Genomic DNA, 26184 nt, shown 5'->3' with positions numbered 1-26184 from the left:
GCCTTCGTTAATGATGCAGACATTTAAACCAAAAGGAAGAAGAGGAAAGCTAAAAACTGTGCTGCTAGCTGTGGCAAAACTAAGCCTTGGAAGTAGCATCCTGTGTTCCAATCTCTCCTTTCTGTTTCTCTGACGACTTAATGTTCTCTGACTTCCAGAGACCTCAAGAGCAGCTGTCATGTTCGGGCCCACTGACTCACCAAATGTTGTTGAAAACTGTGTGTGTGTGTGTGTGTGTGTGTGTGTAGTCTCTCTGCCCATAAAGTCAGCCTGCAGGGGAAGACAGCTGTTAAACAAAAACAGTGTGTTGTTATGAGGGATCAGCCAGTGGAGCTGGGATACCAAACCCTGTGGGAAGGGTGGGTCTGGAAAGCTAGCTTTTCAGGAGAGGTGGCAGAGGTAGGTCTGAAAAAAAATCAGTTTATCAAGTAAGCAAGAGGAGAAAAGGCATTTTAGATGAAACCACTTATACAAAGACCAGCATATTCTGGGTGGGGCTGGAGGTTTTCTGTGGCTGGAGTGATGGGTGTGTGGTGCTGGGAATAGTAGGAAAGAAGCTGGATTATAATTAGTGGCTGTTTTCATAATCTGAATTTTACAGTAAAATTTTGAAATTGCTGTTACCACTTAAAGTAAAGGACCTACTTAGATGCCATGGTCCTGTTACTTTCTGGTGGAAATCTGAGCAGATTGATTTGGACAATTGCTGAATATTTCAGAGAGACAAGAAATATTCAATAATACACATGTTTGGCATTTCTGTTTCCATGAGAGTGGGAAGCAGTGAGCACAACAATGGAAATTAGAGAGGAGAGGAAGATAGAGGCATAGAGTCAATCTATTTGGGGTGTAAGGAATGAAAATATATTGCAGGAAGCAGGCATCTTCAACCACTATATTGAGATCTCAACTAGAGATTTTTCTGTTATAAAAAAAGGTGGAATATCTCTGGGATAAAAGTTACCCTAATGTATGTAATTAATCATGAAAAAGAAGTATCTTTGAGAAGAAATTCATCCCTGTATGGACAGTTAATTAACAAAAAAGCAAAATTTTACCCAACTTTAGAAACCGTTCAGAGGGAAACAGCCTCCAATGCAAGGCGTGGAAAGCTGTTAGTGTTCTCTTTAATTCTGTATAACCAGTTACTTTCCACACAAAGTGCCAGGTTGCATTTCCAGCCTGTTGCATTGCCGTGAACATGATTCCAGTACATTCTGGCTGGTCCAGGGATACTTCTGATATCAATCTTGAAGACTGTTCAAAACCAGAATGGGAGTCAGAGTTGGTCTGTGCCAACATTCCTGCTGAAAATTAGCCGAGTTCTGTGATGTGTGGGGTAGCCCCAGTTCCCTGCCCTTGCCTGGTCGGGGTGCGCAGATATAGCTGAGAGACTTTGCAGGGAGTGCAAAGTTAGGAAACCACATGATAGGAACACTGTCACTTTTTCATGATGAGCTGTATGCAAGAAACTAAAAAAAGATCATATTTTTCTACCATTCAGTGCAGCTGTGGTGCTTCTATGAGAAACTACTTTCTGCTCCATGAGGCTAGAAGATGTGGAATTGTGGACTCTCAGAGTGAGCAGGGGCTCGGGGAGCCCTCTGTGCCTTTGTTTAACTCCAACAAACTGGAGACCTAAGGCACAGATGAACTGCTTGCCTTGTACCTTCATTCATCAGATGAAGAAATTGAGGCCCAAGGAGCTAAAGTGGCTTTCCCAAATTGAAGATGGGTTATGGGTTAGGAGCCAAACCAGCATTTGTGGTACCTAGGTCTTCGGACTCCTATGGGCCAAACGATAGTCCATAAGCCTGAGCATGGTAATAATTAGCCAGGTTGTCAGATATAGGACAGGAAGTATAATAAGAGTATATTGTGAAATCTTTGTTGATTGGGGGAAAAAAGATAATGTCGAACTCAAAATTTGGTCCCTATTCCTTTCTTTTGTTTAATTTTTCCACTTATTGTATGTTTCCCAAACTATATGTTTCTCTGTTTTACCTTACAGATCACCTGTTTGATCAGAATAGGGCTTGGTTTTGTTGAGGTCATCCCTGTTGACTTGACTTGTAACCACTCAGAAGACCTGAACGTCCAGTCAGATGTTCATCTCACCAGATACTTTCACCTTCTAACCACATGTTGTATTAAGGGGTTCAGTATGACCAGTGTAGCACGTGTCCCCAAGGAACCCCCCTATTACTTTTCCACTTAAGATGGCCCAGTGAATCCCAGGCTGTTCTTTGATGTCTGTATTTCGTTTGTTCTTAGACTTTTGGACCCCATAGGGTTTAACTGGTGAAACCTTCACATGGTGTTTGTATAAGTGACAGTTTAGGTTGGTTTGCATAGGACCTATCATGTTTTGTAAGCAGACACAGAGTCATTTCTCACTAGAACTCATTGCTTTTAAATATTACTCTTTCCTATTAAGAGTTGCTTACTTTGGAGTTGCATTTGCTCCTTCCCATCGCCTCTCCCCCTCATGATAATGATAATGAGGCATGCCTCCTGGTTGGGGTCACTTAACCTCGCTCTGCTGGCGGGGAGAATTCATGAGTAGTAATATATTCTCCACAGAGAGTCTGACCTGGAAACTGAGAATGTCATGGGAAGGCACACAGTGCCTGATTCCATAATTAATGAAGATTGTTGCATCCTAGCCCAATTTAATGGGTAGGGCCTAGAGTAGTCTGACTCTGGGTCATAATGAAATGCTACAGAACCATAATTTCATCTGTTTAGATCTAATATTAAATCAGACCCATATTTTCCTCTAAGTGGACTGCAAAACTGCACTTACTGAGCACCTGCTGGGTTTACATGGGAGTCCTCTTAGCTGTGAGTTCCTTGTCACTAAGGGACTGCACCCAAATTGCACCCGGCACACAGCAGGAGAACCAGGAGCATGTGTTGAATGAAGGAGATTGCTGAAATCAGGTTTTTCAGAGTATCCTGTCCTGAGGCCACTCCAGATGGAAGTGGTTCTCCCATCACCTAACACATCCAATTCTTTCTCAAGACTGGGTGCAACTTGACCTTCTTCGAAAAATGAAAAGGAAAGGCATTCATTGTTCATCTGAGATTTACCTTGCAGTGTTTAGCACAAATTTGGTTTCTAAGGAAAAGCTGGCAAAGAACTGACATGGGAAAAATTATTCTGAAGTGTTCTTCTCTGATGACCACAGACTGAGCAAGATTTTTGTATCATTACTGTAGCCATGAAAATAATTACTGGACAATGTTCCTAGTGGATATATATATCAGCCCATAGAGGGTTCACGGAAGCACAGGGGGTAGAGCTAACGGAAATACAATGCCATCAGGGCCAACACTCTCTTTACCAACTCCAAACATTTATTCAGTGTTGGCACATTTTGCAATGTATAAAATCTGTGATTTCTTCTCACTTCTGCTTATTTTTTAAATGTCAATCTGAAGGCAGAGTATGTTTTTAACTGATTTGCGATCATCATTTGTGTCTACAAAAGATGATATTTCTACTCACTTGGAAATTAATTTCGAGTTCAAGGATGAGGTGTTGCTGCTATGACATATACATCGGATGTTTAGTATGTAGAGAAAGGAAGGTGCCAAGCGAAGAATGTTGGGAGGAAGGGAGGGAAGGAGAGGGAGTGAGCTCACACTTGTGCTCTCAATTTAGCCTGCACATAGTCTGACAGGTTCTGCTTGGAACCAGCTGGGAAACCTGCTAATATCCATTGACTTCTGACTCTTGAGTTTGCTTACTTTTAAAATGAGATAGTACCTACTTTTTATGATTTTCAAGAGCCTTAAATGAGTGAATGCATATAAATGTCTGGTACAGACCAACTCAATAAATACTAATTTTTTAATACAATAATAATAATGTTCAGGACTTCCAGGGATTATCACCTTTGAGAGAGCACTTATCTTGCTAGACTTTAAAATGAGTCCCCATCAATTTTTTAAAAATACGTTTTATTGAATATGCTATTACAGTTGTCCCATTTTTGCCCCCTTTATTCTCTTCCCTTTACTAGCCCCCTGCCTGCATTCCCCCTCCCCTTAGTTCATGTCCATGGGTGGTACATATAAGTTCTTTGGCCTCTCCATTTCCTGTACTATTCTTAACTTCTCCCTGTCCATTTTGTACTTACTATTTATGCTGCTTATTCCCCGTACCTTTTCCTTTATTCTCCCCCTCCCCGTCCCTGCTGATAACTCTCCATGTGATCTCCATTTCTGTAATTCTGTTATTTGATTCTGTTATTGTTCTAGTTGTTTGCTTAGTTCATTTTTGGTTTTGTTTCTGTTTTTTTTTTAAGTTTGGTTGTTGATAGTTGTAAGTTTGTGTCATTTTACTATTCATATTTATGGTCACCTTCTTTTTCTTAAATAAGTCTTTTTAACATTTCATATAATAATGGCTTGGTGATGATGAACTCCTTTAACTTGACCTTATCTGGGAAGCACTTTATCTGCCCTTCCATTACAAATGATAGCTTTGCTGGATAGAGCAATCTTGGATGTAGGTCCTTGCCTTTCATAACTTGGAATACTTCTTTTCAGCTTCTTCTTGCCTGTAAGGTTTCTTTTGAGAAATCAGTTGATGGTCTTATGGGAACTCCTTTGTAGGTAACTGTCTCCTTTTCTCTTGCTGCTTTTAAGATTCTTTCCTTATCTTTAACCTTGGGTAATGTAATTATGATATGCCTTAGTGTGTGCTCCTTGGGTCTAACTTATTTGGGATTCTCTGAGCTTCCTGGACATCCTAGAAGTCTATTTCCTTTGCCAGATTGGGGTTTTCCTTCACTATTTTTTCAAATAAGTTTTCAATTTCTTGCTCTTCCTCTTCTCCTTCTGGCACCCCAATGATTTGGATGTTGGAACATTAAAGATGTACTGGAGGTTCCTAAGCCTCTCCTCATTTTTTTGAATTCTTGTTTCTTCATACTATTCTGGTTGAATGTTTATTTCTTCCTTCTCCAAATTGTTGATTTGAGTCCTGGTTTCCTTCCCTTCACTGTTGGTTGCCTGTATATTTTCCTTTATTTCTCTTTTCATAGCCTGTACTTATTCCTCTATTTTGCGACCATACTCAACCAAATCTGTGAGCATCCTGATTACCAGTGTTTCGAACTCTGCATCTGATAGGTGGGCTATCTCTTCATTGCTTAGTTGTATTTTTTCTGGAGCTTTGCTCTGTTCTTTAATTTGGGTCATTTTTTTTTTGCCTTGGCACAGCTGTTATGTAGTAAGGGGCAGATGGAGCCTTAGGTATTCTCCAGGATGGAGCAACCCACATTGCTGGGTTGTGGCTTTGTATGGGGGTAGGGGTCCAAGAGAGAACAGTGCTGCTTGCTCAGCTCTCTGCCAGCTTTCGGTTATTTCTTCCACTACCCACAAGCAAACTGAGCCCTTCTCATGCTGATTCCCAGGTGAGTGGTTTTTTGTACAGTCTAGGACCCTGTGGGTCTGTCCAAAGAACTCCCCTGTGAGTTTTGGAGTTTTTCCTGCTGCCGTGCAGTCTTGAGGCTATACTTGCCTGTACTGGAACCCTCAGTTGCATGGTCTGTCTCACTCCCCAGGTGTTCCTCCCAGTTTATCCACACACAAATATGGGACCACCCAGTTTGCCAACCACAACCTCACCTGCCCAGTCCTCCAGCCACCGCCTTGCTGGGAGTCCTTTCTGCCCTGGCTGCCCATCTCCACCCCTCCTACCAGTCCAAATGAATATTTCTTCTTTAATTCCGTTTTTTGGACTTGCATAAAGTTTGATTTTCTGGCTGTTTTGGTTGTTTTTTCTTTTTAAATCTGTTGTTACTGTTTTCCTTTTGGTTGTGTGAGGAGGCAGAATGTATCTACACATGCCTCCATCTTGGCTGGAAGTTCCCATCTATTAAGATGATTTTCTCAGGACAGAGAACACTGCACACACTCTAAGATTCCTCAGGACAGGTCATCATAGACACAGCTTTTTTGGGGAAGTGCCATAGTGCTGTTTCCCCAGCAGCCTGTAGGTGCCAGTTTCCCTCTGTCGCTACAGGTCTCAGGCTACAGTTATAATTTTCACCTGGCTGACATTCTCTTGACAGAACAGAGGGCCAGATTCTCCTTTCCTTTGTGTTCACATATTTTCTTCTTGAAGGAGAGAGAGCATGTTTGAGGACAGGGCCTCTGCTAGCCCATCTTCTCAGGGAGTTTACCTTGTGGTAGAAGAGAGAGGAGCTGTCAGGGGAGGGAGGGGGCAATGTGGCTGGTGGGTTGACATCTGCCCAGTCATCTACAAGGTCAGATGTTAGTGTTTCTCATCCCCTTGGTAAGTAACATTGTTCTGCAAACTAAGAGACTCTAGTTTTACCTCAAGGTTAGATTTCCTCAGAATGAGAGTATATTTGCTAAAATTTCTGGCCATGAGGTCAGGTTCTAATAAAAACACAAAGCAGTTAATCCAGCTAATGAGTAGTACTGGAAATTGGGGGGAAGTCAGAGAAACAGTTTCCCCAGTGTCTCCTGAAACAGTTGATGTGCATAGACAGTTTGGAGATGCAAGAGGAGACCTGCTATGGAAGGTCTAGGTACCTCCCCTTACCATCACCTCCCTTTCTCTGCAAGAAAGTGGAGAAGAGGGGTTCCGGCTTCTCACACCTGCATGTGGTTAACATGTGTAGTCACTGTGTGCCAGGTCTGGTTATAAGGGCCATATATCTTAAATCAGTTAATCCTCAGGTCAACTAAATACTGAGGTAAATACTATTTTTAGCTTCATTTACACAGGAGGGAATTCTGAGGCTCAGAGAAGTTAAATAAATTTCTCAAGGTCAAACAGTAAGTGATAGAATCAGTAAAAAAAAAAAAAGTTCAGGCTCCAGGGCCTTTTCTCTTAACTGCCTCTATACTGCCTAAGGAATTATTAGTCTTAACGGAGGATCTCAACAAGGGTTGGAGAAATTCAGCATTTCTCTTCACCAGACTTTTAAAATACTTAACTTTTGGTAGGATTCAGGCACAAGTAGTACTTTTCATCTCAAGAGCAAGCTGCCTATCTGGGCTCCACAGTGGCTCAGCATTTTCCATGAAATGGCCTCTGCCCTCCAGTGGAGCAGCACCCGGTGAGTAGTCAGGTTCTCCAGGAGAAGTCTCTGAGATGCCTTTGGCATGCAGATCATTCACTAGGTTTCCCTGCTGAAGGGGAATGGGCACGGAAAATCAAGCTGCAATACAGGCCTGATGGCCTCAGCCAACTACATCTGACCTGGTGGAGCATACTTGGTCTCGGAGTTGTCTTGTGGTGGGCGGAAAGGGCAAGGCCTCGACACCCTTGCCACCATCAGTGGGTGGATGTGGGACACCCAGGGGAGGGTCTCTCCTTGGACAAGAGAGCTCTTTTCAGCTGAGGCAGCCTCTGAAGAAGCTAACAGCACTCGTAGTCACTGAGGCAGTGACTCACATCTTGTCCACACAAGTTGAGCACAGGAGCTGATCCCTTGCCGTCCAGTAGGTGGGTTTGCTTTGCAGGATCCATTACTGCTGCATACCGCTATTTCCCCTGACTGGCTCTGGCCATTGGCCATCTCAACTGCACATTGTGCAAAACTTCTCTCCGTTTCCTTTCAGGTTGGAAAGCTTATCCAAGAAGCAGCTGGAAGAAGCAATTTGAAGCGAGTAACTCTGGAACTTGGAGGGAAAAGTCCCAATATTATTTTTGCAGATGCCGATTGTAAGTCAACCGCAAGTCTCTCATGTGTTCCAGCACACTGTCTTTTGGCACTCTCTCATATCTCCACTTTTGACAGGACACTAAGAAAAAGATCTTTGAAACTAAGGAACATTCAAGAAGAAGAATATGGACTCTTCCTTCTAAGGGGAAAATAGTTTAATATTGGGAAAGAACACATCAATTGGGAACTGAATAGGGTTCGTTTTCTAGGCACTAATAAGTCACTTGAAATGTGTGATGTTGTAGAATAGGGTAGGAGGAGTGAAGGCTTGGTGAGTGCTCTAAAGCGGAAAGACTGATGCTTTAAGCATCTGAACACCTGAAATATAACCTCCCTGCCTAGATTCAAGAAATCGGAAACTTCACAAGTGTGCCTGGTGGATCATTAAAAAAATTCTGCTTTCACTGGCCCTGCCAACATTTTCCCAAACCCACACCTCCTTCTCTGTTTAGTCATTCCAACTCCTTTCTGTAGTTCCCATGACTTCCAGTCAGGCTGACCACACACTATGGTCAGTTCTGTATGAATAGACCTAAATTGGAGGTGATTACGCCTTGGCAGTAGGACTTTAGGGAGGCTGGAGACAGTAACCTAGGAAACTCCATGTCTCCAGGCAGGATACTGTCTAGTTCACTCTGCACAGGTGTGGCCTCTATGTTTTGAAAAACTTTCCAGGGAATAAAATTCCCACATCTCTTTCAGTCATCCTTTTTCTTCTTCACATCCTGCCAGGCAGAGCTGTTTCCCTGATTTCACCACTGGAGAGAACAGAAAGCAGATTTCCTGGTTTTCAGCCCCAGCTTGGAATCTGCAGAGTTCAGCTTCAGCTTTTATATTAGTTGTCAAGAGGATAAGAATTCGTATGCCTAAATTCTCCCGAGGAATAGGTGCCTCATTGACATGACGTTGATGGATTGAGTCAATCAGTCATTTAGCAACCAGCACACACCATACTTATTAATATTATCTTGAAGTATAAGAGATGAAAATGCAAGTTATCATGTGCTATATTATGCAATTCCATGTGAATATAGAGGAAATTTAATATCTTCAAACAAAAGGCATTGCTGTTATAGTTCAGTTCACCAAAATACTAATTAAACATAACAGCCACACCCTGGCAGGTGTGGCTCAGTTGGTTAGACATCGTCTCATAGACTGAAAGGTCAGGAGGTCAGTTCCCAGTCAGGGCACATGCCTGGGTTGCAGGTTCAGTCCCTGGCTGGGGCGTATGCAAGAGGCAGCTGATCCATGTTTCTCTCTCACATCGATGTTTCTGTCTCCCCCTATTTCTCCCTCTCTTCCCCTTCCTCTGAATCAATAAAAAAAAAGGAAATAACAGTCAGAAGGCCTTACATATTAGGGTTGCACATTGGCCATCATAGGCCAAATGCTGGGCATAACTGCATTTATATGTCAAAATATCACACAGTGCTTAAAAAATGATACATTAAAATATTGATTTCTGTCTTAAATTTGGAAATCTGGCAACTGTGGGCTTATATATATGCACAGCAACAGCCAAGTGTAGTGGTTTTCCTTCTGAGCCTCCATCACACTGTCTTACTACCTGGCAGATTCACAGCATCACATTATCTGCCCAGCCTCTCTGAATATTGGGGTTTGAGACTCCTGTTACAGGTGACGTGCTCCCATCCTTTTTTTACAGAAGAAGAAAGGGACTCAAAGAAGTGAAGATGTCCAAGTTAACGTAGCAAGTAACATCCGGGTCTCGTTAGAACCAGAACTAAGTTGCATTCTCAGCCCTGTTACTCGTGTGCTCTTCAGTGAGCATGACATTGTACCTGGGGCTTTGGAGGGGGCAGAGAGGTGGCTCTCTAGTCAGGCCCCTCTCTGGGTGAAGCAGTGTGAGAACATGGGTGTTTCCTCTTGTAGTGGACTATGCTGTGGAGCAGGCTCACCAGGGTGTGTTCTTCAACCAAGGCCAGTGCTGCACTGCGGGGTCTCGCATCTTTGTGGAGGAGTCCATCTACGAGGAGTTCGTGAGAAGAAGCGTGGAGCGGGCCAAGAGACGCATAGTGGGGAGTCCCTTTGACCCCACCACTGAGCAGGGACCCCAGGTAGAGAAATCACAAACATTTCCTTTCTTTATTCAATCCCTGGTGAGCACAGAAAGTGGACACTCAAGTGGGAGCCAGCAAAGCACCACCTTTCTTTTCCCCACTGCATCCTTACCCCTCTACATCACTGGAAGTATAGCCAGTGAGGCATTGCTTATGTCATATGATTCTTTTTCCATTTCTAAATTTTATTTCTGAAAAACTAAAGGATTAGGGTTACCTTAGGATACTCTGAATTTGGGGGGTAAGTTGGAGTCTCTCAGCTTGAAACAAAGACCTAGTCATGACAGGGTGGATCTTGACATTAGCGGCCAGTCACTGCTGCAACCGCTGGGCCTCAGACATCCCTGCAGATGCCATGGTCAGGGAGGTGGGCCCTCTCACCTGCAGAAGCCAGTCATTCTTTTTCCAGCTGCAGAGGATCCTCTCCACCATGCCAGGCCACCTGGGAGATCATTTGTAGATTGTGAACGTGTAGGCCATGAAGGGCTGTCTACCTCCCTGTGCTGTACAGTTGTCTCTTACTTGGTGCTTCGTGCACTGTGGGGAGTGGGAAGGCCACGAAAGTCCCCTCAGCCTGCACTCTTCAGCGCTGCAGGTTCTCCACAGTCATCAGGGCATATTTCCAGAAGGCATTCTGGTTTAAAACTGTAGAGGGAATCTGAGAATCTGAGAATGTTTAAAGGAATAGGTGGACCAGATCTCATCTGAATCCCTAGAGCCTGGGTTTTTCTAATGAGAAACAACAACACTGCCTAAGTTTTGGGACCATTTGAGAGAAGATTGACATTCTTGCTGAGCATTTCAAACTCAGGTGAATGTAAGGTTTTATATTATTTACCATAATAATTGGGCGATAAACCTATAACTTCTAGAAAGAAGACGGACCTTATTTCATGGAGTAGGAAGCTAGCCCCCACTCTTTAAACTTAACCCTTTCCTCTAAAAGTGTAATAGTTCCATTAAAAATTTACCTCACCAGGATCTGATGTACAGTACCATGTAAAAAGGTGGTGTATTAGCTCATCTGTTGATTTCATCCTTTTAGTATCCGTAAAACTTGTAAAACTCTTCATTTGGCTACAGAGGTCAGTTTTTCTCCACATAGAGAATAATCAGTTCACTAATATCTCCATCATTTAGAAATGTTTAAATCTTAAACTGGTATTTTTCGCTTAGAGAACTGTTCATTTATTGGAACTCTTGGTATATTAGTTTGAATCATACAGAATTGCCATTTTTCATGGATCAAAAATATTTAAGTAACAGTATTCCATGTGATTTGCCTAGGTATGGTGAAGCTTTGAAAAAAATCACAAATGATTCTTGAGAACATGCTTATTTCCTTTTTCATAGAAGGTTTTTACTTGGAGTCATTAGATAATTTTTTCTGTAGATTGATAAGAAACAGTACAACAAGATCCTGGAACTCATCCAGAGTGGTGTGGCTGAGGGCGCCAAGCTGGAGTGTGGCGGCAAAGGGCTGGGCCGGAAAGGGTTTTTCATCGAACCCACTGTGTTCTCCAACGTCACTGATGACATGCGCATTGCCAAGGAGGAGGTATCGAATACAGGGTCCTAACAGAAGCCACATTTTCTTGGGATGGTTTTTGGAGCATTTCTATGGTATCAGAGTTAAAATGATTTCTATTTTGAGTGCATTGTACTATAGCAATAAACATGGCTATGAAAAACTGTTTCAAGAAAAAAGTTGAAAAGGAAGGAAAGCTGGGTGTCATGCTGATTGCAATTGTTATTAGCCAACAGAACCATCAGAATAGGCAGTCGGTGGGTCACTGGGCTGTTAACCAGGACAGAAAAAACGTGCTGGCATCTTCATGTTCATGTAGGCGGGGGGTGGTGCTGATGAGCCTGCAGCAGGAATCGTCCTTCCCGTCCTGCCTGGGGCTCATGGGCATGCAGCTGCAGTGCACCCAGTGGAATTAATGGATGGCTGGCAGGCTGGGCTGTAGGGTATTAAACCCAAAGGATAGACTCCCATGTAATCTTATTCTGGGAAAGTTTGGGATATTTGACAGTTTTGTGCTGCTAAACTTAAACATTATTTACATAACAAAGGCAGAGAACACATGCTTTGAAATGTGGAAAGCAGGTGAAGGAATGGCAAAGCAACCATGTTGGATCAAACTACTTTGTTACAGATCTTTGGCCCCGTTCAGGAAATTCTGAGGTTTAAGACTATGGATGAAGTTATCGAAAGAGCCAATAACTCCGACTTTGGACTCGTGGCTGCTGTCTTTACCAATGACATCAACAAGGCCCTCACAGTGTCTTCTGCCATGCAGGCTGGGACTGTTTGGTAAGATCAGTCTGGGCCATTGTTCTGGTCATAACATTCCACGGGTGGTGTCAGGGCCTCGTAATTCTCCAGAGCCTCGGTGAAATATACACATATCCTCTGGAAGGACGGGGAAGACCAAAAGCAACCAGACCTCATACTGAGGGGTGATGCAGTCTTTACTGGCCAGATAAGGAAATCAAAGTAAATCTTAAATTATAAATTTTTCATCTGGAAAAAAGGAAATAAAACTAAAACTTACAAAAGGTATCATGCCTGTGGGATTATTTCTGTGCAAGCAGAATTCACACTAACAGCAGTACTGTTTTCATCTTTCAGGATCAATTGTTACAATGCCTTAAATGCCCAGAGCCCTTTTGGGGGATTCAAGATGTCTGGAAATGGAAGAGAAATGTAAGTGTCCAAAGTTGCTGGTGAAACAGGGATTGTGAACAGTAGCACAAAGGAGTACTTTCATTCTTTTACTCATTCATTCATTAAACAAGCATTCGGTTGAACATACACCATCGTAAGCTAAGCACTGTGCTGCACGTTACAAAAATGAACAACAGACACAATTCTCTTACCTTAGGTGGGAATGAAGAAAAATTAATGTACCAATAATCCTATAAAATAAGGGCTGCTAGAAAGGTATGTCAAACATCTTGTAAGGAGGCAAAACCAATTAATTTTGCCTGATGGGGTCAGAGAAGACTTCACAGAGAAAATAACATACCAGTTTTTTTTTAATCAGTTAGATTTTTTTTAAAGATTTTATTTATTTTTTAGAGAGGGGAAGGGAGGGAGAAAGAGAGAGAGAGAAACATCAATGTGTGGTTGGCTCCCATTTGGCCCCCACTGGGGACCTGGCCCGCAACCCAGGCATGTGCCCTGACTGGGAATTGAACCTGAGATGCTTTGGTTCTCAGCCCACGCTCAATCCACTGAGCTATGCCAGCCAGGGCACATACCAGTTTTTTAGGAGCAGGCATTCTAGGCAGAGAGAATAGCAAGAACAAAGGCGTGAAGGAACCACAAATATAGAATAGTCAGGAACAAAGGAGAGTTTGGTGTGCTTAAAACACCGGTTACCAACTGCTAGCCCAGGGACAAAGCTGGCCTGCGGAAATGTTATGTTTTGACTCACATTTAAAAATCTTTACCTGCCATTCAGGAATGAGGAGGCTCTAAATAAAATCCAGATCCCCTGCTCATTTTCATCCCCCTATACCAGACCTGCTGCTGTGTGAGCCCTGCAGTTCGTCTTTTCCCCACCCTTCCTGTTGGTTTTGGGACCTGAATAGTGGTTGTAATTTATTTACACATACGTGATTCACTCACTTAGGTCACTTGCTTAGCACCTATAGGTTCTCTGAGTCTGGGAATGCAGCATTAGGCCATAGGATGAATGAGGGGCTTAAACCCAATATCAAAAGGCTTTAAGGGGCATCCTGTGGGAGCTGAGGAGATCCCAGAGTTTTTAAGGCTGAGATTTCTGGTACCTAGAGGATGTTTTGGCAGTGATTATAGGAGGAAGACCCAGTAGAAGGAATTTGCAATAACAATGATACCATTAATTAAATGCCTGATCTGTTTTTTGCTTTATGCTAACTTCTCTCCTAACATCGTGTGACTTGATTTTCACAGTGATACTATAGGATAAATACTTATCTTTATATTACACATAGTTCAGAGGAAGACCTAAGGGTTAAAAGGGTTATGTAGTTTGCCTAAGTCATGCAGCCTGTAAATGGCAATCTGAGATTTTAACCTAGGTTTCAGTGGCTCCAAATGCACTTGGTTCCCATAATACCTAACCAAGGAAGCGTGGGGGCCAGGCATGAGGATGCTACAGGGACAGGATTGGGCAGGGTCCTGTGATGGGACCCTGAAAAGGCCTGAAAAATGGGACTGTGGCAGAGGAAATCTAGACTCAAGAGGGAGTTTATTTTCAGGCTTCAATATAAATGGATTTTTTGAGTGGCACTCAAAGGATTAATGATCCTTTCAGTGCAGCTGGGCTTTCTTGATCCGACACCCACCTGCCCAATCCCTAAAAAAATGTTTTTCTTTATTTTGAAAGGAGCTGGATCTGTTTTCTAAATCTTGTGACTCACAAAAGGAAACATATTCCATGCCCTTTCCTTCCACCATTACGGAATGCATTTTTTTTAGAGCAAATGCTTAGTTTACAATCAATCTGCTCACAAGTCTTGAGCATATGCTGTGTGGAAAGCAGAACGTTTGGTCTGCGGGGAAGGTACAGCTCATTTAGGTACTTAACATGTTGTTGGGTAAGTGAAATATACAACATTGAAAGAATCAGGAAACTTCCAAGAAAGACCATTAAGTGATAGAGAAGTTTGAGAATGGGAGAGATTACTGTGAGCTGGAGAAGTCCAGGAAACCTTGAGATATGATCTCATGTAGGGACTGGAATTGGCCTTTAAAAGAGAGGAACATTTAAGTAGATGGAGAGAGGGAAATATTTTTTCAGGGTTGGTGGGCAGAGCAAGGTAGCAGTGTGAGAGGAGTAAAGGCATTGTGGGAGAAATAAGTGTGGTTTTGGAGGAAAACCCATGCAGTGAACCCATAAGACTAACACGGAGGTTTTACATGCTTTAGGTACTTTAGCTGGTCATTTCTAGCCTCTACCCATTAAACCATAAAGTAAGAGTAGCTTTGGGGCAAAGAGCAGAATACCTAGAATCACGCTGCTCAGATGTGTTTCCTGGCTGTAACCTTCGTACCTGTGCAGCTTTGGGCAAATTACTTAACCTCACTAAACCTCAGCTTCCTTATCTATAAAGTGGGAATAATTATAGTACCTACCCCAAGGGGTTGGTGTGAAGGTTAAATGTTAGAATTAAGTGTGCAAACATCCCACAGAGCATCTGGCAAGCCTTCAGGAAGTTAGCTGCATCATCATTGTTGATCAAATGCTATAGATGAGTGTTATGTAGGTGATCCTCATTTTTCTTAACAAACATATTACTTTTGGAAGTATGGCAGAATTTTTTCTAAATTCCAGCTTGTATCACCAACTTCTGTTCTGTCTCTGGTAATGCCAGGGAGAAACTGCTCTTGCTTGGACCTCTGCTTCTGCCCTTCAGTACCTCTCACCTGCTTTACAGCCAGAACCAATCTGGATCCTATTTGCTCAGTTATTGGTATTCCTCAGCTTTTATAAAGTCTTCATATACTCCAGGTATCTCTTCTTAACTGGCACATGGCCTTACTTTTCTTCTCCTTGTCACGCTGCATTCACCTTGTCATTTCATTTCCTGCCACTGTGCTTGTGCTCCCCAGTCTCTGGGTCCGAGCAAGCGCTGGTTCCGGAAGTGCTGCTCACATCAACCTCCTTGTTACAGACCACTCACGGGGTGAGTCGTGGGCATGAAATATACTTGTAACAGATAAGCGCTGGTTGATGGCTCCTACTCCCAGGCTTGCTCTGGTCCTTCATCATAGTCAAGCCTCCTGCCAGAATTCAGGCTGTGACATAGTCCAAGTCCAGCCTGTGCCTGTCAGAAACATTCCCCTCATCTAGGAAGATGGCCCAGGAGACCATTTGGCTGTGTCAAAACCACCCAGAACAGTGGCCCAAGATGATGAAGAGTAGCCTCTTGACTTGTCTTGTAGGTGCTGTGGTGAGCTGGCCTTCCCAGGGCAGTTAAAACATAACCAGGAAACAGAGACTCACTTCATCTTGTCTAAGTTGGATGCTTCTTTGTCCTCACTTGCCCCCAAACATGTTTTCTCTTCCTTAGCTAACCTGGAGTGCCAGAAAACACTTCACATAAAGAACCTGCCTTATCTTGGCCCCCACTCTACCTTCTCATTTAATACAATCCCAGAAACTCCCTTTAACCCAGCATGTAGAAGGAGTTGTTTCTCTCGTGGCCTACAGACTCCATGCAGCTTTGGTCTGTGACATCTCCTTGCCCACCTCTAAGAGGAACAGGGACAGGAAATAGCACTTTCTGGAAACAAGCTCCACAGAGGGTTGGGGAGCCTCCGAGGTCCCTGCCACAGACAGCCTGTGGAGAGGGCTGCCCTCTACAGGTTACCTGATGGGCTGGCCTCCAACTCCTGGGGTCAGAGACTTGGGCTGCGTTTCTCTCAGTTCTACCTGTTCAGCTAATTCCATCTGGTTCACTTGTCCCGTCCTTTTCCTTCCTCATTTAGGTTCCCCTGAGCCCAAGCTATAAAATATGTGTCACAATCAAGGGGATAGAAAGAAAGCTGTGAACCCCAGCATTTAAAAATGAAGGACACAAGCTTTGAAGATGAGAAGCATTATTAGGATACTCTAAATAAGGGCATCTCAAGTTCACGGGTGTGCGCACATATGTATTGTGCATATGTGCCCATGCATGGTATGCACTGCACAGAAAGTCTCCTGCGGTCTGGGGGAGGGGTTTACTAAGCGTGCCTATCTGGGGACCCACTCTCAGAGGTTCTGATTTAGCAGATCTGGGCTAGGGCCCAGGACCTGAATTTTTTAACAAGTCTCTGGAATCATTCTGATGCAGGTGGTCTGGGGACCCTGCTCTGAGAAATGCTGCTGTGAGCCAAAGAAAAAGGCAGGGAAATACACACCCTCAGCAGAAATCCCTGTTTGTTTATTAAGTGAGTGTGACTGATTTCCTTAAATGGCTGGCTGAGAGACACCACAATCTAACACCTTACCTTATCTGTAGGTAAGCCAGGTTTGGGTCATCTTAAGGAATATAACAACCTGGCTGAGAAACATGAATACAGACTTCTAAGTGTACCTGTGTCCAGCTATGAAGGTGCCCACACGAAGACATTGGGACACCTTAATAATAATACATCTGCCTTTTAGGTGGTAGTGGAATTCCTCTTTGTGGAACTGGATGTGCTATAGAATTTAATTGGATTAACTAGAATTTAAGTAGATTTGGGAGAAAGACCTTGGAATGAGATGGCGAAATGGCTGAAGCCTGAACTTCAGGCCTTCAGAGACCTTACAGCAGTGTTTCTCAGAGGGTGAGCCAGCTGACATCTGGGTTACAATCTCATGGGTCCCTCCTGGACCTAGTGAAACTGAATCTATGGTGGGGTGTTCAGGAATCTACCCCTGAAGCAAGCTTCATGGGTGCCACTTAGGCATGCTGAAGTTCAGGAATACTGCCTGAGAGGTGCGGGGGTACCATGAGGATGGGGGTGACTTTGCTGGAGTCAGACAGTCCATGAACGGCAGAGCCGAGGTGCCACTCCTATCTGCCGACGCACCCCCTGCCCCCCCCGCCCCACTCCAGTGTTCTTTCTGCTCTGTGTCCATTGCCCTGGGACCTCTCACTGGCTTTCTCTGATGCCCCAGGTGCTTGGGCAGTGTTTTTTTCTGTGGTGCATTTGAGTCCACTCCTGTCTCAGAGCAGGTCGTGGTAGCAGATGCCTGCCTGGGACCCCCGCTGGGAGCACCTCCAGTCCAGCAGGATTCCCCTTGCTTTGCTCACCCAAAGATGACAGGACCCAACAGTCACTTAGAAGTGACCTTACCGGCTTTCTATGGACTCGTGTCTGCTTTCTGTAGACTGCTGACCCTGTAGAGTCCTTACACTTCTCACAACCTAGCCGGAGATCTGAGCAGGAAGAAAGTGGTTCAGGGTCTGCCCCAAGTGCGAGCACAAGCCAGGAAACAAGAAGGGAGTAACTTTGCTTCAAACAGGAGGCAGATGGTATCCGTGATGAAGAGACACGTTCAGAATGGCCCAAGGGCAGGAAAAAGTATGGAGAGAGCCAGAGCTGAGCCCGTGATAGAGACTCAGAGCCTGGATAGAGCTAATGAGGAAACCGAATACCAAGTGACGTAATCCCAAATTCATTCCTCTCATTCCTGTAAACAAAGTGGCCAATGCAGATGAAAGAGCAGCACGCTTGTCCCAGTCACTCCTTGGCTACCCTCTGATGTCCTGGCAGCCGCAGGCATGTCAACTCAGGTGCCCTTGGTGCTCAGAGGACCTGCTGGCAAAGGACTGGAGCCTTGTGCAGGGATGCAGGGATTCCTGGAAGGAAGCAGAAGGAATCCTTTACAGCAGGCCTGCACGGCAAAGCCCAGTGCCAGTAACTTCCTATCCTTTATATCGTACTGTTTTTAAAGACAGCCTTTCTTAATCCTTTCTTATTCAAAAACATCCTTAAGTGCTCTTTTTTCCTTGAAGAGGTGGTAAGTCAACAGGGTGGAACTAAGGAAGTGGGGATGGGAAGAAGCCTCTCTCCCTCCCTCCCTTGCACAGTTGTCAAGCGCCCTCTGTGAGCCTGACACTGCAGGTTGTGCACGAGGTTTGGTGGGGGGCAGAAAGCTTGGGCAGTGAGATTCAAGTCCACGGGGGAGACAAGATGGTCAGGCAGCCTCTGGTGTGACAGGCGGTGGTGGAGGTGGGTCCACTGTGCTCTGCAAACACAGAGAAGGGGAAGCTGCTTCAGGAAAAGCTTCATAGAAGTTTGACTTTACAAAGACTAGAAGGGGAAGTAAATTCAAGTATTTTAAAGAACAGATAGTACATACTTGATTTTATAGTGAAGTAGAGAAACAGGAAAAAGCAATTAAAGACAGGTAAAAATGAAAGGGTCTAGGGAAGAAAAAATGGCGAAAAAGAGCATCATAGCCACAGGGTTTTAGTGCATCCCAGCATCCTCAAAGCAGTGGTTGGAAAACCGGTGAGATGTCCCGAGGGCTGGGAAGGGCTGCCCCAGTCTCCTGTAGCCACGTAGACAGGTGGCCCAGCTCCCAGCCCCTCTGTCTCAGCCCAACTGCCTGCAGGCTCCTTAGAGGCTGGGACCAATTATTTAGTTTCTCCTTTGCCCAACCCAGAACAGTGCTGCCCCATAGTAATAGCTCAATTATGTTTGTTTACTAAATGAATGACAATTCTTGATCTATAAGCAAGAACCCGGAGGCCTCTGAGAGCCAGGAAGGTCAGTGGCCAAAGGAGAGTATGGGGTAGGGAGTGGGGAGGGCAGATCACTGGCATTTCCCAATTCTTTTTTCGTCATTTATTTTGATTACTATGAGTGCTGTGGACAGTTGTTTATTCAGGGTTGTTTTTAAGGCATTTCAGGTGATTTCTGCTCTTGTGAGGTAGGCTTTTCAGTATTCATTTTCATTTATTCAATCTAAGGATCAATGAAAAGGAATTTCAAATCCCAAACCAAGAGGCCCATAGCCTGGGAATCTCACAATTTTCTCTGAGTGGACCAGCTCTCCAGCAGAGCGGCAGAGCACAAGGCGTCGTGGGTGTTGGGGGCAGGACCCGTTCGTGAAGAGGAGAGCACACGTGCCCTGGGGAGCCAGTGCACCTGGGGTGGGACCTCAGCCCGCTGTGCAAGGTCAGGGTCTGCCGGAGTGACAGGGTGGTGCCCACTCCGACACAGCCAGGGTCTCTGGGTGACTGCTGGCCTAGGCAAACCTCCAGGCCTGTTTCTCTGAGTAGGTGGGAATTGTGGCCTTTCTGTGCAATATTGTAAAGAAAAATCATCTTTTATGTTTAAGAAACAGTGACTGCTCATAAGATAACAGCTTTTCCAGCCCCTCAGATGAAGGTGGGGCTTCCATTAGGGATTTTTACATGAACCCACAGGACCTGCACCTTCTGGGACTCTTACCATCGCCCAGGTCAGACCGTTTGGGCCTGTGGTGTCTGACACTGCCCATTTCTGCTTTTCAGGGGAGAATTCGGTTTGCGGGAGTACTCTGAAGTGAAGACTGTGACGGTGAAGATCCCCCAGAAGAATTCCTAAGGAGTCCAGAAGGAAGGAGAAGGCCTGCCTGCACGACCCTCCCTCTCTGCTTTCCCTGTGGGGCCCAGCTCTCAGGAATCCAAAGTTGACACTCAGTCTTTATTTAAAGATTCAGATGATGACATGTAGGCCAGGCCAGTCACTGCATAGCTCAAGCAAACCAGCGGGCACGGTTTCTTGGCACTCTGTAAGGGATCACCTTATTGACACCAAATATTGGGATGGAGGGAAAGGGTAAGGCACACCCAGTACTCTTTCTGCAGTGGCGCTGAGTCAGAGAGCTGTGCTGTCTGATGCCTTTTGTCACAGAACACTTTCCGGTGAGGAAAGGTAGCCTTTCCATTGTCTTCATTTCCCCCTTCCAGGCTTTCCCTTCTCATCCTCTGCTCCCCCAAGGAGACCTCAGCTGAGCTCATTTGGGGCAGATGTTTGGGCCGGGAACAATTTTCCAAGGTTTTGCAGCCAAATTACCGTTTCATGTTATCCATTTCTTCAAAGCAAAACATGAAATGGTTTTAGTTAGATGCAGGCCAGACTGAAAGTGCCAGAAGCTGGTACACTACAGATATACTAGGAAGTAACTAAGAACTTGGGAAACCCCAGACCCAATCTGGTTTTCTTACATCCATGAATAATATGAGTGAAAGATCAGGAAGATGGAGCTGCAGAGATCAAGTGTAGTTCACAGCTTCCGAGTTTGCGGCATGTTTGGAGGTGTGCGCATGCGCGGGCATTTAATTCCTGCCTGGCTGTTGCAGAATAAGTCAGGGGGTGGGTTGTTTTTATAGATTAATGAGGTCTTTTCCAAAGCTTATCTTTAAAATCAATCAAAAAACAATCTGAGTAAGCTTGAGAATTTGGAAGAAGGTAATGCTGTGTGCCTTGCAGAAATAACTTTGTTTCCAATACTCTTTGACAATTTTTAACTAAGTGAATGATCTCTGCAGTTGGATCTACAGCTTCATCTGCCCCACCCGTCCCTGCTGCACCAACATCTGCTACTCCCAGTGCTATGGGTGTTTCTTTGGCCTATCATACTTTAAAATGCCCTAATTCCACTGGCAGTAATCTTGGAAAATCTGGCCAAGCTCGGAGGTTTCCATTTCCATTTGCATAGTTCCAGTGTGCCACAATTGCCACACCATGCCAGAGCTGCTCTGCCACAGGCGGTGGCTTCTCGGCACACCCATCTTGCCTCCGCCCTCCCGAGGGGAGGTGAGAAGCAGGCTGGCTCCCTTTCCTCCCAGCCACACACCCCTCTTCTTCCCAGTGAACGGGCCAGTGTGATGTGAGCAGTGTCAGCTGTCTTTCCCTGCTCCCTCTATCCAGCTGCCAAATCCAATCCAGTCTCTCACCAAAATGAAGGTCATTTATTTAAAAGTGCCAAACCTAAGCTAGAGGGTATGGAAGATGGGCAACATGTATGTAGCCTTCTGTATTTAACTATTTTCTGCTTTCTAACCACACCAGTTGTCTGTTTCTAACCTTTGTCTATTCACGACATTTTGAAGGAATCTCCCCTCGCTGTTACTTACAGACGACAGTGCGTCCAGTGGCCTGATGCCTTGAGAGATGCCACATTTCTGATGTTTTCCATGTGAATGTCATGCTGTCCCCTTATAGCGTGTGTCCAAGTGAACATATCCATTAACCAGCTAGTTACCTTCAAACTGCAATATAGAATGTGAAAATGAAGATTTATTTCTTTTAATTTACTTAAAAAGAAACCTCTGTGCTAGCAATAAAGCATTTATATTGTGTACTCCTTGGGACTGTTTGGCTGTGTTTCTGAGTCCTCGTGTCATACCAAGCACATCCGAGCCCTTCTCTCAGTGCTGGGTGTTCGGCTGTGTTGACCTCTCTGGTGAGTGAGCACAAGCCTGGGAGGGTGTTCTTACAGAGTGCAGTAAGGTGGACAAGACCCGTATTTTCTGACACTGTTTAAAAACTGTGTATGCATACAGTTTTATAACCATCAATGAAACACCTGAAATGACCATTTTCACTCAAAATAACCTCCACAAAAGCCACACTGTAGAGGAGTTTGGGAGGCCCGCTTCTCACAAACAGCAGCTACACGATGAGAGCATGCATTGCTGATGGCATTTCACAGTAGCTTCATTTTTATTTACCAAAACAAAATGAAGTCAAAGCGGACAACCTGATGCAATATTTTGGCTGTAATATTTAGCTGTAAAGAGGAAGCTACAGGGTGGCTGCATGACCAGCTACAGCTTATTTGCTCCCGCAGTATTCTCCGAGTTGAGCTTTTGGGGAGTGCTGTCCACCCTCTAGACCTGCACATCCCCTTCTTCCAACCCTTGGAGTCTCCACCCAGGTCCTGTCCAGTGAGACAAAAACAAAAACTGATGACTTGGCCACAGAGGAAACTGGACATGGAGACACATGTTCCTGAGCACTGGGACTCAGCACTCTGACTGCCACGTTGCGTCCCTCCGGGGAGCAGATGGTGTGAGTGTGGGGGGTGGTCCCTGGGCTGCTGGGTGCAGCTCGCTATGTGAGAGGTGGACTTCCTGCAGACCTCCCTCACACTCAGTAATAGAGAAGGAGATGGGTACACACTACTCATTTAGAGGTCCTCTGGATAGGTGGCTGTGTAGAGCTTATCTGTAGCAGGAATTAGAATAAGGTAGAGATACTTTGTTCCTCAAAGCACAGATCTCCTCAGACTTTATCCCTTTGTGATTCTGACATGAAGGAAAATGAAGGCAGCATTACAAACATCATTAATGGAACACAGAGACACTCACTGGTCATTTGTCATCAGCACTACATATTTAACCCGAGACTTCCATTGCACCTTTTCTCCCAAACACGCTCAGTGCACTCATATTGATGATTTCATTCTTTTTCATGACTTTAGCTAATAGGGGGAAAGAATATTATAATGTAGAACTAAAGAACAGAAAGAAAGAGAATCTACTGGTCTGTGTAATAAAACAGGAAGCACTCAAGAAAAGAGAACGAAGAGAAGTTAGTAGAAGAGGTTGGTTTTGAACTGGAAGGAATGTGATTTCAATAGGCCAGGGAGCAAGAAGAAGGCATTTCAGGTAGAAAGGAGTAAGCTGCAAAGCTACAGAGGTGAGGCCAAGGCATCCTTATGTGATCGTGAGGAGACAGACTGGCCGGTGCAGGCATCCTGAGCCGGCAGTTGGTCAGCTTGCAGAGTACCGCGGGGGTCAGCCGCTGGTCCATGTCCATGTGGTAGAAAACAGGGCATGTCCAGTGATTTCTGAGCTGGAGAGTGAAGCAGTGGCCGGAGCTCCCTGGTGTGGAGCAGAGCAGATGGAAAGAGAAACAGACTGATTATGAGTTTGGTGTAATACTAGCTTGGGTTGTGGGGATGGAGAGGAAGGAAACCAGGAAAGAAATCTCCGGACCTTGATGAATGAGTATGAAAGGATGAAAACTAAATGAGTGAGCATTCGAGTCCAGCTGAGTAAAGAGATGGCAGTGCGACTGCCACAGAAGACGAAATGTGGAGCAAAGTTTTGGGGAAAGATTGTCACCTTCAGGCTTTGGACATGTGAATTTGAGGACGGTAAAGAGATCCCCAGAGAGAAATCGCCAGCAGGCATTCAGAGATAGGGGATCAGAACCAGGCCCAGTTGACAGGGCTATGGCGTGAGCAGGAAAGGGATGGCTCAGTGCAAGACTAAAGCCAAAACCAGGGCCAAGGAGAAGGAGGTGAGAAAGACAAATGGAGGCTGTGGTGAGAAAAATAGGAAAAAGTCACGTCAGCTGAGCCCCACGGAAACCCAGGGAAGAGCTCTCAGGAGGGCAGGCAGCAAAGAGGTGGAGAGAGCGAGGATGATCTGGGAAGACCCCGCTTTAGGAGACTCTGAGTTTGCTCAGTTATGAAGTAGAGGCTGCCGGTGTCTGTTGGCCAAGGGAGGTGCCAGCAGCCACTGCCATGAGTGTGCTTTAGCCGTGAGCCAGGAGGCCTTTCACAGGGCTGCACCGGCTCAGCAACAGCCACCCCAGAGCCATAGTGCAGATGCCTCCGCAATACGCCAGTACTCAGAGCCCTATGGAAAGAAAGGACATGACCCACAATTAATGCATGCCACTTTATGTTAGAAGAAACTAGAGCTGGATTAGCTGGTTGAGGTCAGGGAGGAGGAAACTGGCTCTGGAATGAGTGTCAAAGAGTAAGTAGAATTCAGAAGGTGTAAAGAGGAGAGAGAGTGAGACTTCTGGGGGAAAAAATCTCTACACAGAATTTGTTCATGCCGTGTGGGCTGCCTTCTTGGCTGGGGAAGGGGTGCAGCTGCAATCAGAACAGAAGTGCTTATTGCCAGTAATATGTATTTATATAGTCATTTACTGCTTTTCTAGGGTTATTTCTTTTGGTTGACTGATATCCCAGAAATATTTAAAGCCAGTCACAGGAATGCTTAAAATATAACAGGAACAATACAAACAATAAAATTATATGAATTAAAAGTGGAGTATTTTTTTTTAAAAAAAGAACAAAGTTTGCAAACTAATGCAGCCAGAATGAGGCTGAAACACACATTCCACAAAGTTCCATCACTCTTCTTACCAGATGAGGGAAGAGCAGATCAGTGATCCTAAGAAAGTAAATTCCCTCCTGCCTTTGCTTCATGTCCCCTTCTCTCCCTCCACAAATGTTCAGTGTGCAGGTGCTGTCACAGATGCTGGGGATACAGGTGCTGGGAGCCAGGCGCAGCTCGCTCCCTCATAAAGCTCGGAGCTTAATGTGATCACTCACAGCCAAGAGTCAGGGGCTTTCTTTGCTGTCTCACTGTAAAACGCCTCGCCAGGCACTGACATGCAGTTTATGGGGGAATAACACAGAACCTTTCCCACGTCCTCTCAGTTGGTAATCTAGAAGAAATGACTTCACCAACAGAAGTAGCTGACTAGCAGTGTGGCACAGTGACAAGCACGCTGCATCAGGGGGTCAGAAAAGTGATCAGGGGTCCTCACTTAGAGCCCCTTACCGGCCATTTACAAGCCGTGGGTCTTTGGGTTAGTTACTTAACTTCCGTGGGCCTCCGCTTCCTCCATGGGGTCGTGATGGTCGTTCCTGCCCTGCCTGCCTCACAAAATTATGTGAGGATTAATTCACATCGTGATCCACAGATTTCTTCAGCTGGTCTGAGACATCGTGCTGCACACACTCAGCTTTAGACAACTACGAAAAATAAAAACAAAATGACCCTATTGCTTTGCTGGTCAGTCTGTAGGACATGAGAATTCATTGTTTCTCCCCCAGCTTTGAGGCTGTCAGGTAGACCCTGACTCTCCAGCCTAGGTTTCCTGTGAGTTCCCAGTGAGGTGGGCCCCACCGGAATTCCTTGAGCCAGCTACGGCTGAGGGAGATGAATGCAGCTCCCACGCTTCCCCAGGTTTGGTCCTGTTTATTCAACACACTGTCCAGACGCTCTGTGGGGTGGTTACAAGACCCGAAGGCTCTGTCCGGGCTGTCGGCCACTCTGAGTGTCTTATACAGCAAGTGCTCCTCAGTGGAGACTGAATGGAATGAGAGCCTGGGAAATCCACTCTGGAACAGCCCGAAGCCCTCTTTCCTGAGCATGTACATTGTCTAATTCTCACTTGGTCATTGGCCAGGTTAAAAGGAAGATCAGCTTGCCATTTAGCCTTTGATGTGAAACTGCTCGGATAATGTTTCCGCTGGCCATTTATCTCTGTAGTGAAGGGGAACCTGAAACCAGCATGGCCTGGGCCCCATTCCTGCGGAAGCATGAGCGCCTCATAATGGTTTCAAGGTCTTCGGGCTCTGCTTTTGTTGTTTGTTTCTCAAGAGCTGGTCTCTGTCCTTTTTCTCTTTCATATGAAATAGATGTTATTTATCAAACAGGCTTCAGTTGCCTCATTTCATCTACAACACAGTGTCTGCAGTCTGTTCGCCGTGATGGGCAGCTGGTTTCATATTTTATATTCTGAACAGGATAAAGAGCTCACCAGCCTAGGCAGTCCTGAGCTGCCAAGAATAGAATCCCTTCAACCTCAACCGCATCTGGAGCCGAACACAGTGATTTCAGGACACTAGCATCTTTGCAATTCCATGCAGCGATGTCCAATTTATGGAAGGATCCTATAGAACTTTTCCATTTCTCTTGTTTAGTACCCTAGAGTAGGAACCCCCAAGCCTTCCGTGAGGGTAGTGGAGTCGCAATGAACAAGAAGCCACAGTTCTTCCCTAGCCAGAGGTCAGCAAACCCACGGGCAGAGTCTGTTTGTTAAACAGCTGAGATCCCAATCTCCATTTCCCAAGTTAGGTTCATTCATAAACAACATAGGATTCGTGTAAAAT

The 26184-nt window shown here is 45.1% G+C and overlaps 1 protein-coding gene across 1 annotated transcript in view; it reads left to right on the top strand.

Annotated features, from left to right (window-relative positions):
• ALDH1A2 (aldehyde dehydrogenase 1 family member A2) overlaps positions 1–21621 on the top strand; it is a 107833-nt gene extending 86212 nt beyond the window's left edge. Inside the window, exons 8-13 of the mRNA XM_045823396.1 lie at positions 7609–7711; positions 9609–9793; positions 11190–11354; positions 11956–12113; positions 12432–12506; positions 19787–21621. Of these exons, the coding sequence (XP_045679352.1) occupies positions 7609–7711; positions 9609–9793; positions 11190–11354; positions 11956–12113; positions 12432–12506; positions 19787–19859 (759 nt within the window). The 3' untranslated portion in view covers positions 19860–21621. The remainder of the gene's footprint in view (positions 1–7608; positions 7712–9608; positions 9794–11189; positions 11355–11955; positions 12114–12431; positions 12507–19786) is intronic.
• Positions 21622–26184: the final 4563 nt, after the last annotated feature.

Source organism: Phyllostomus hastatus, unplaced genomic scaffold (genome assembly GCF_019186645.2).
Source record: "Phyllostomus hastatus isolate PE091 unplaced genomic scaffold, TTU_PhHast_1.1 phas_scaffold_501, whole genome shotgun sequence".
Lineage (NCBI taxonomy): Eukaryota > Metazoa > Chordata > Mammalia > Chiroptera > Phyllostomidae > Phyllostomus > Phyllostomus hastatus.
This window is presented reverse-complemented; position numbering and strand designations above follow the sequence as displayed.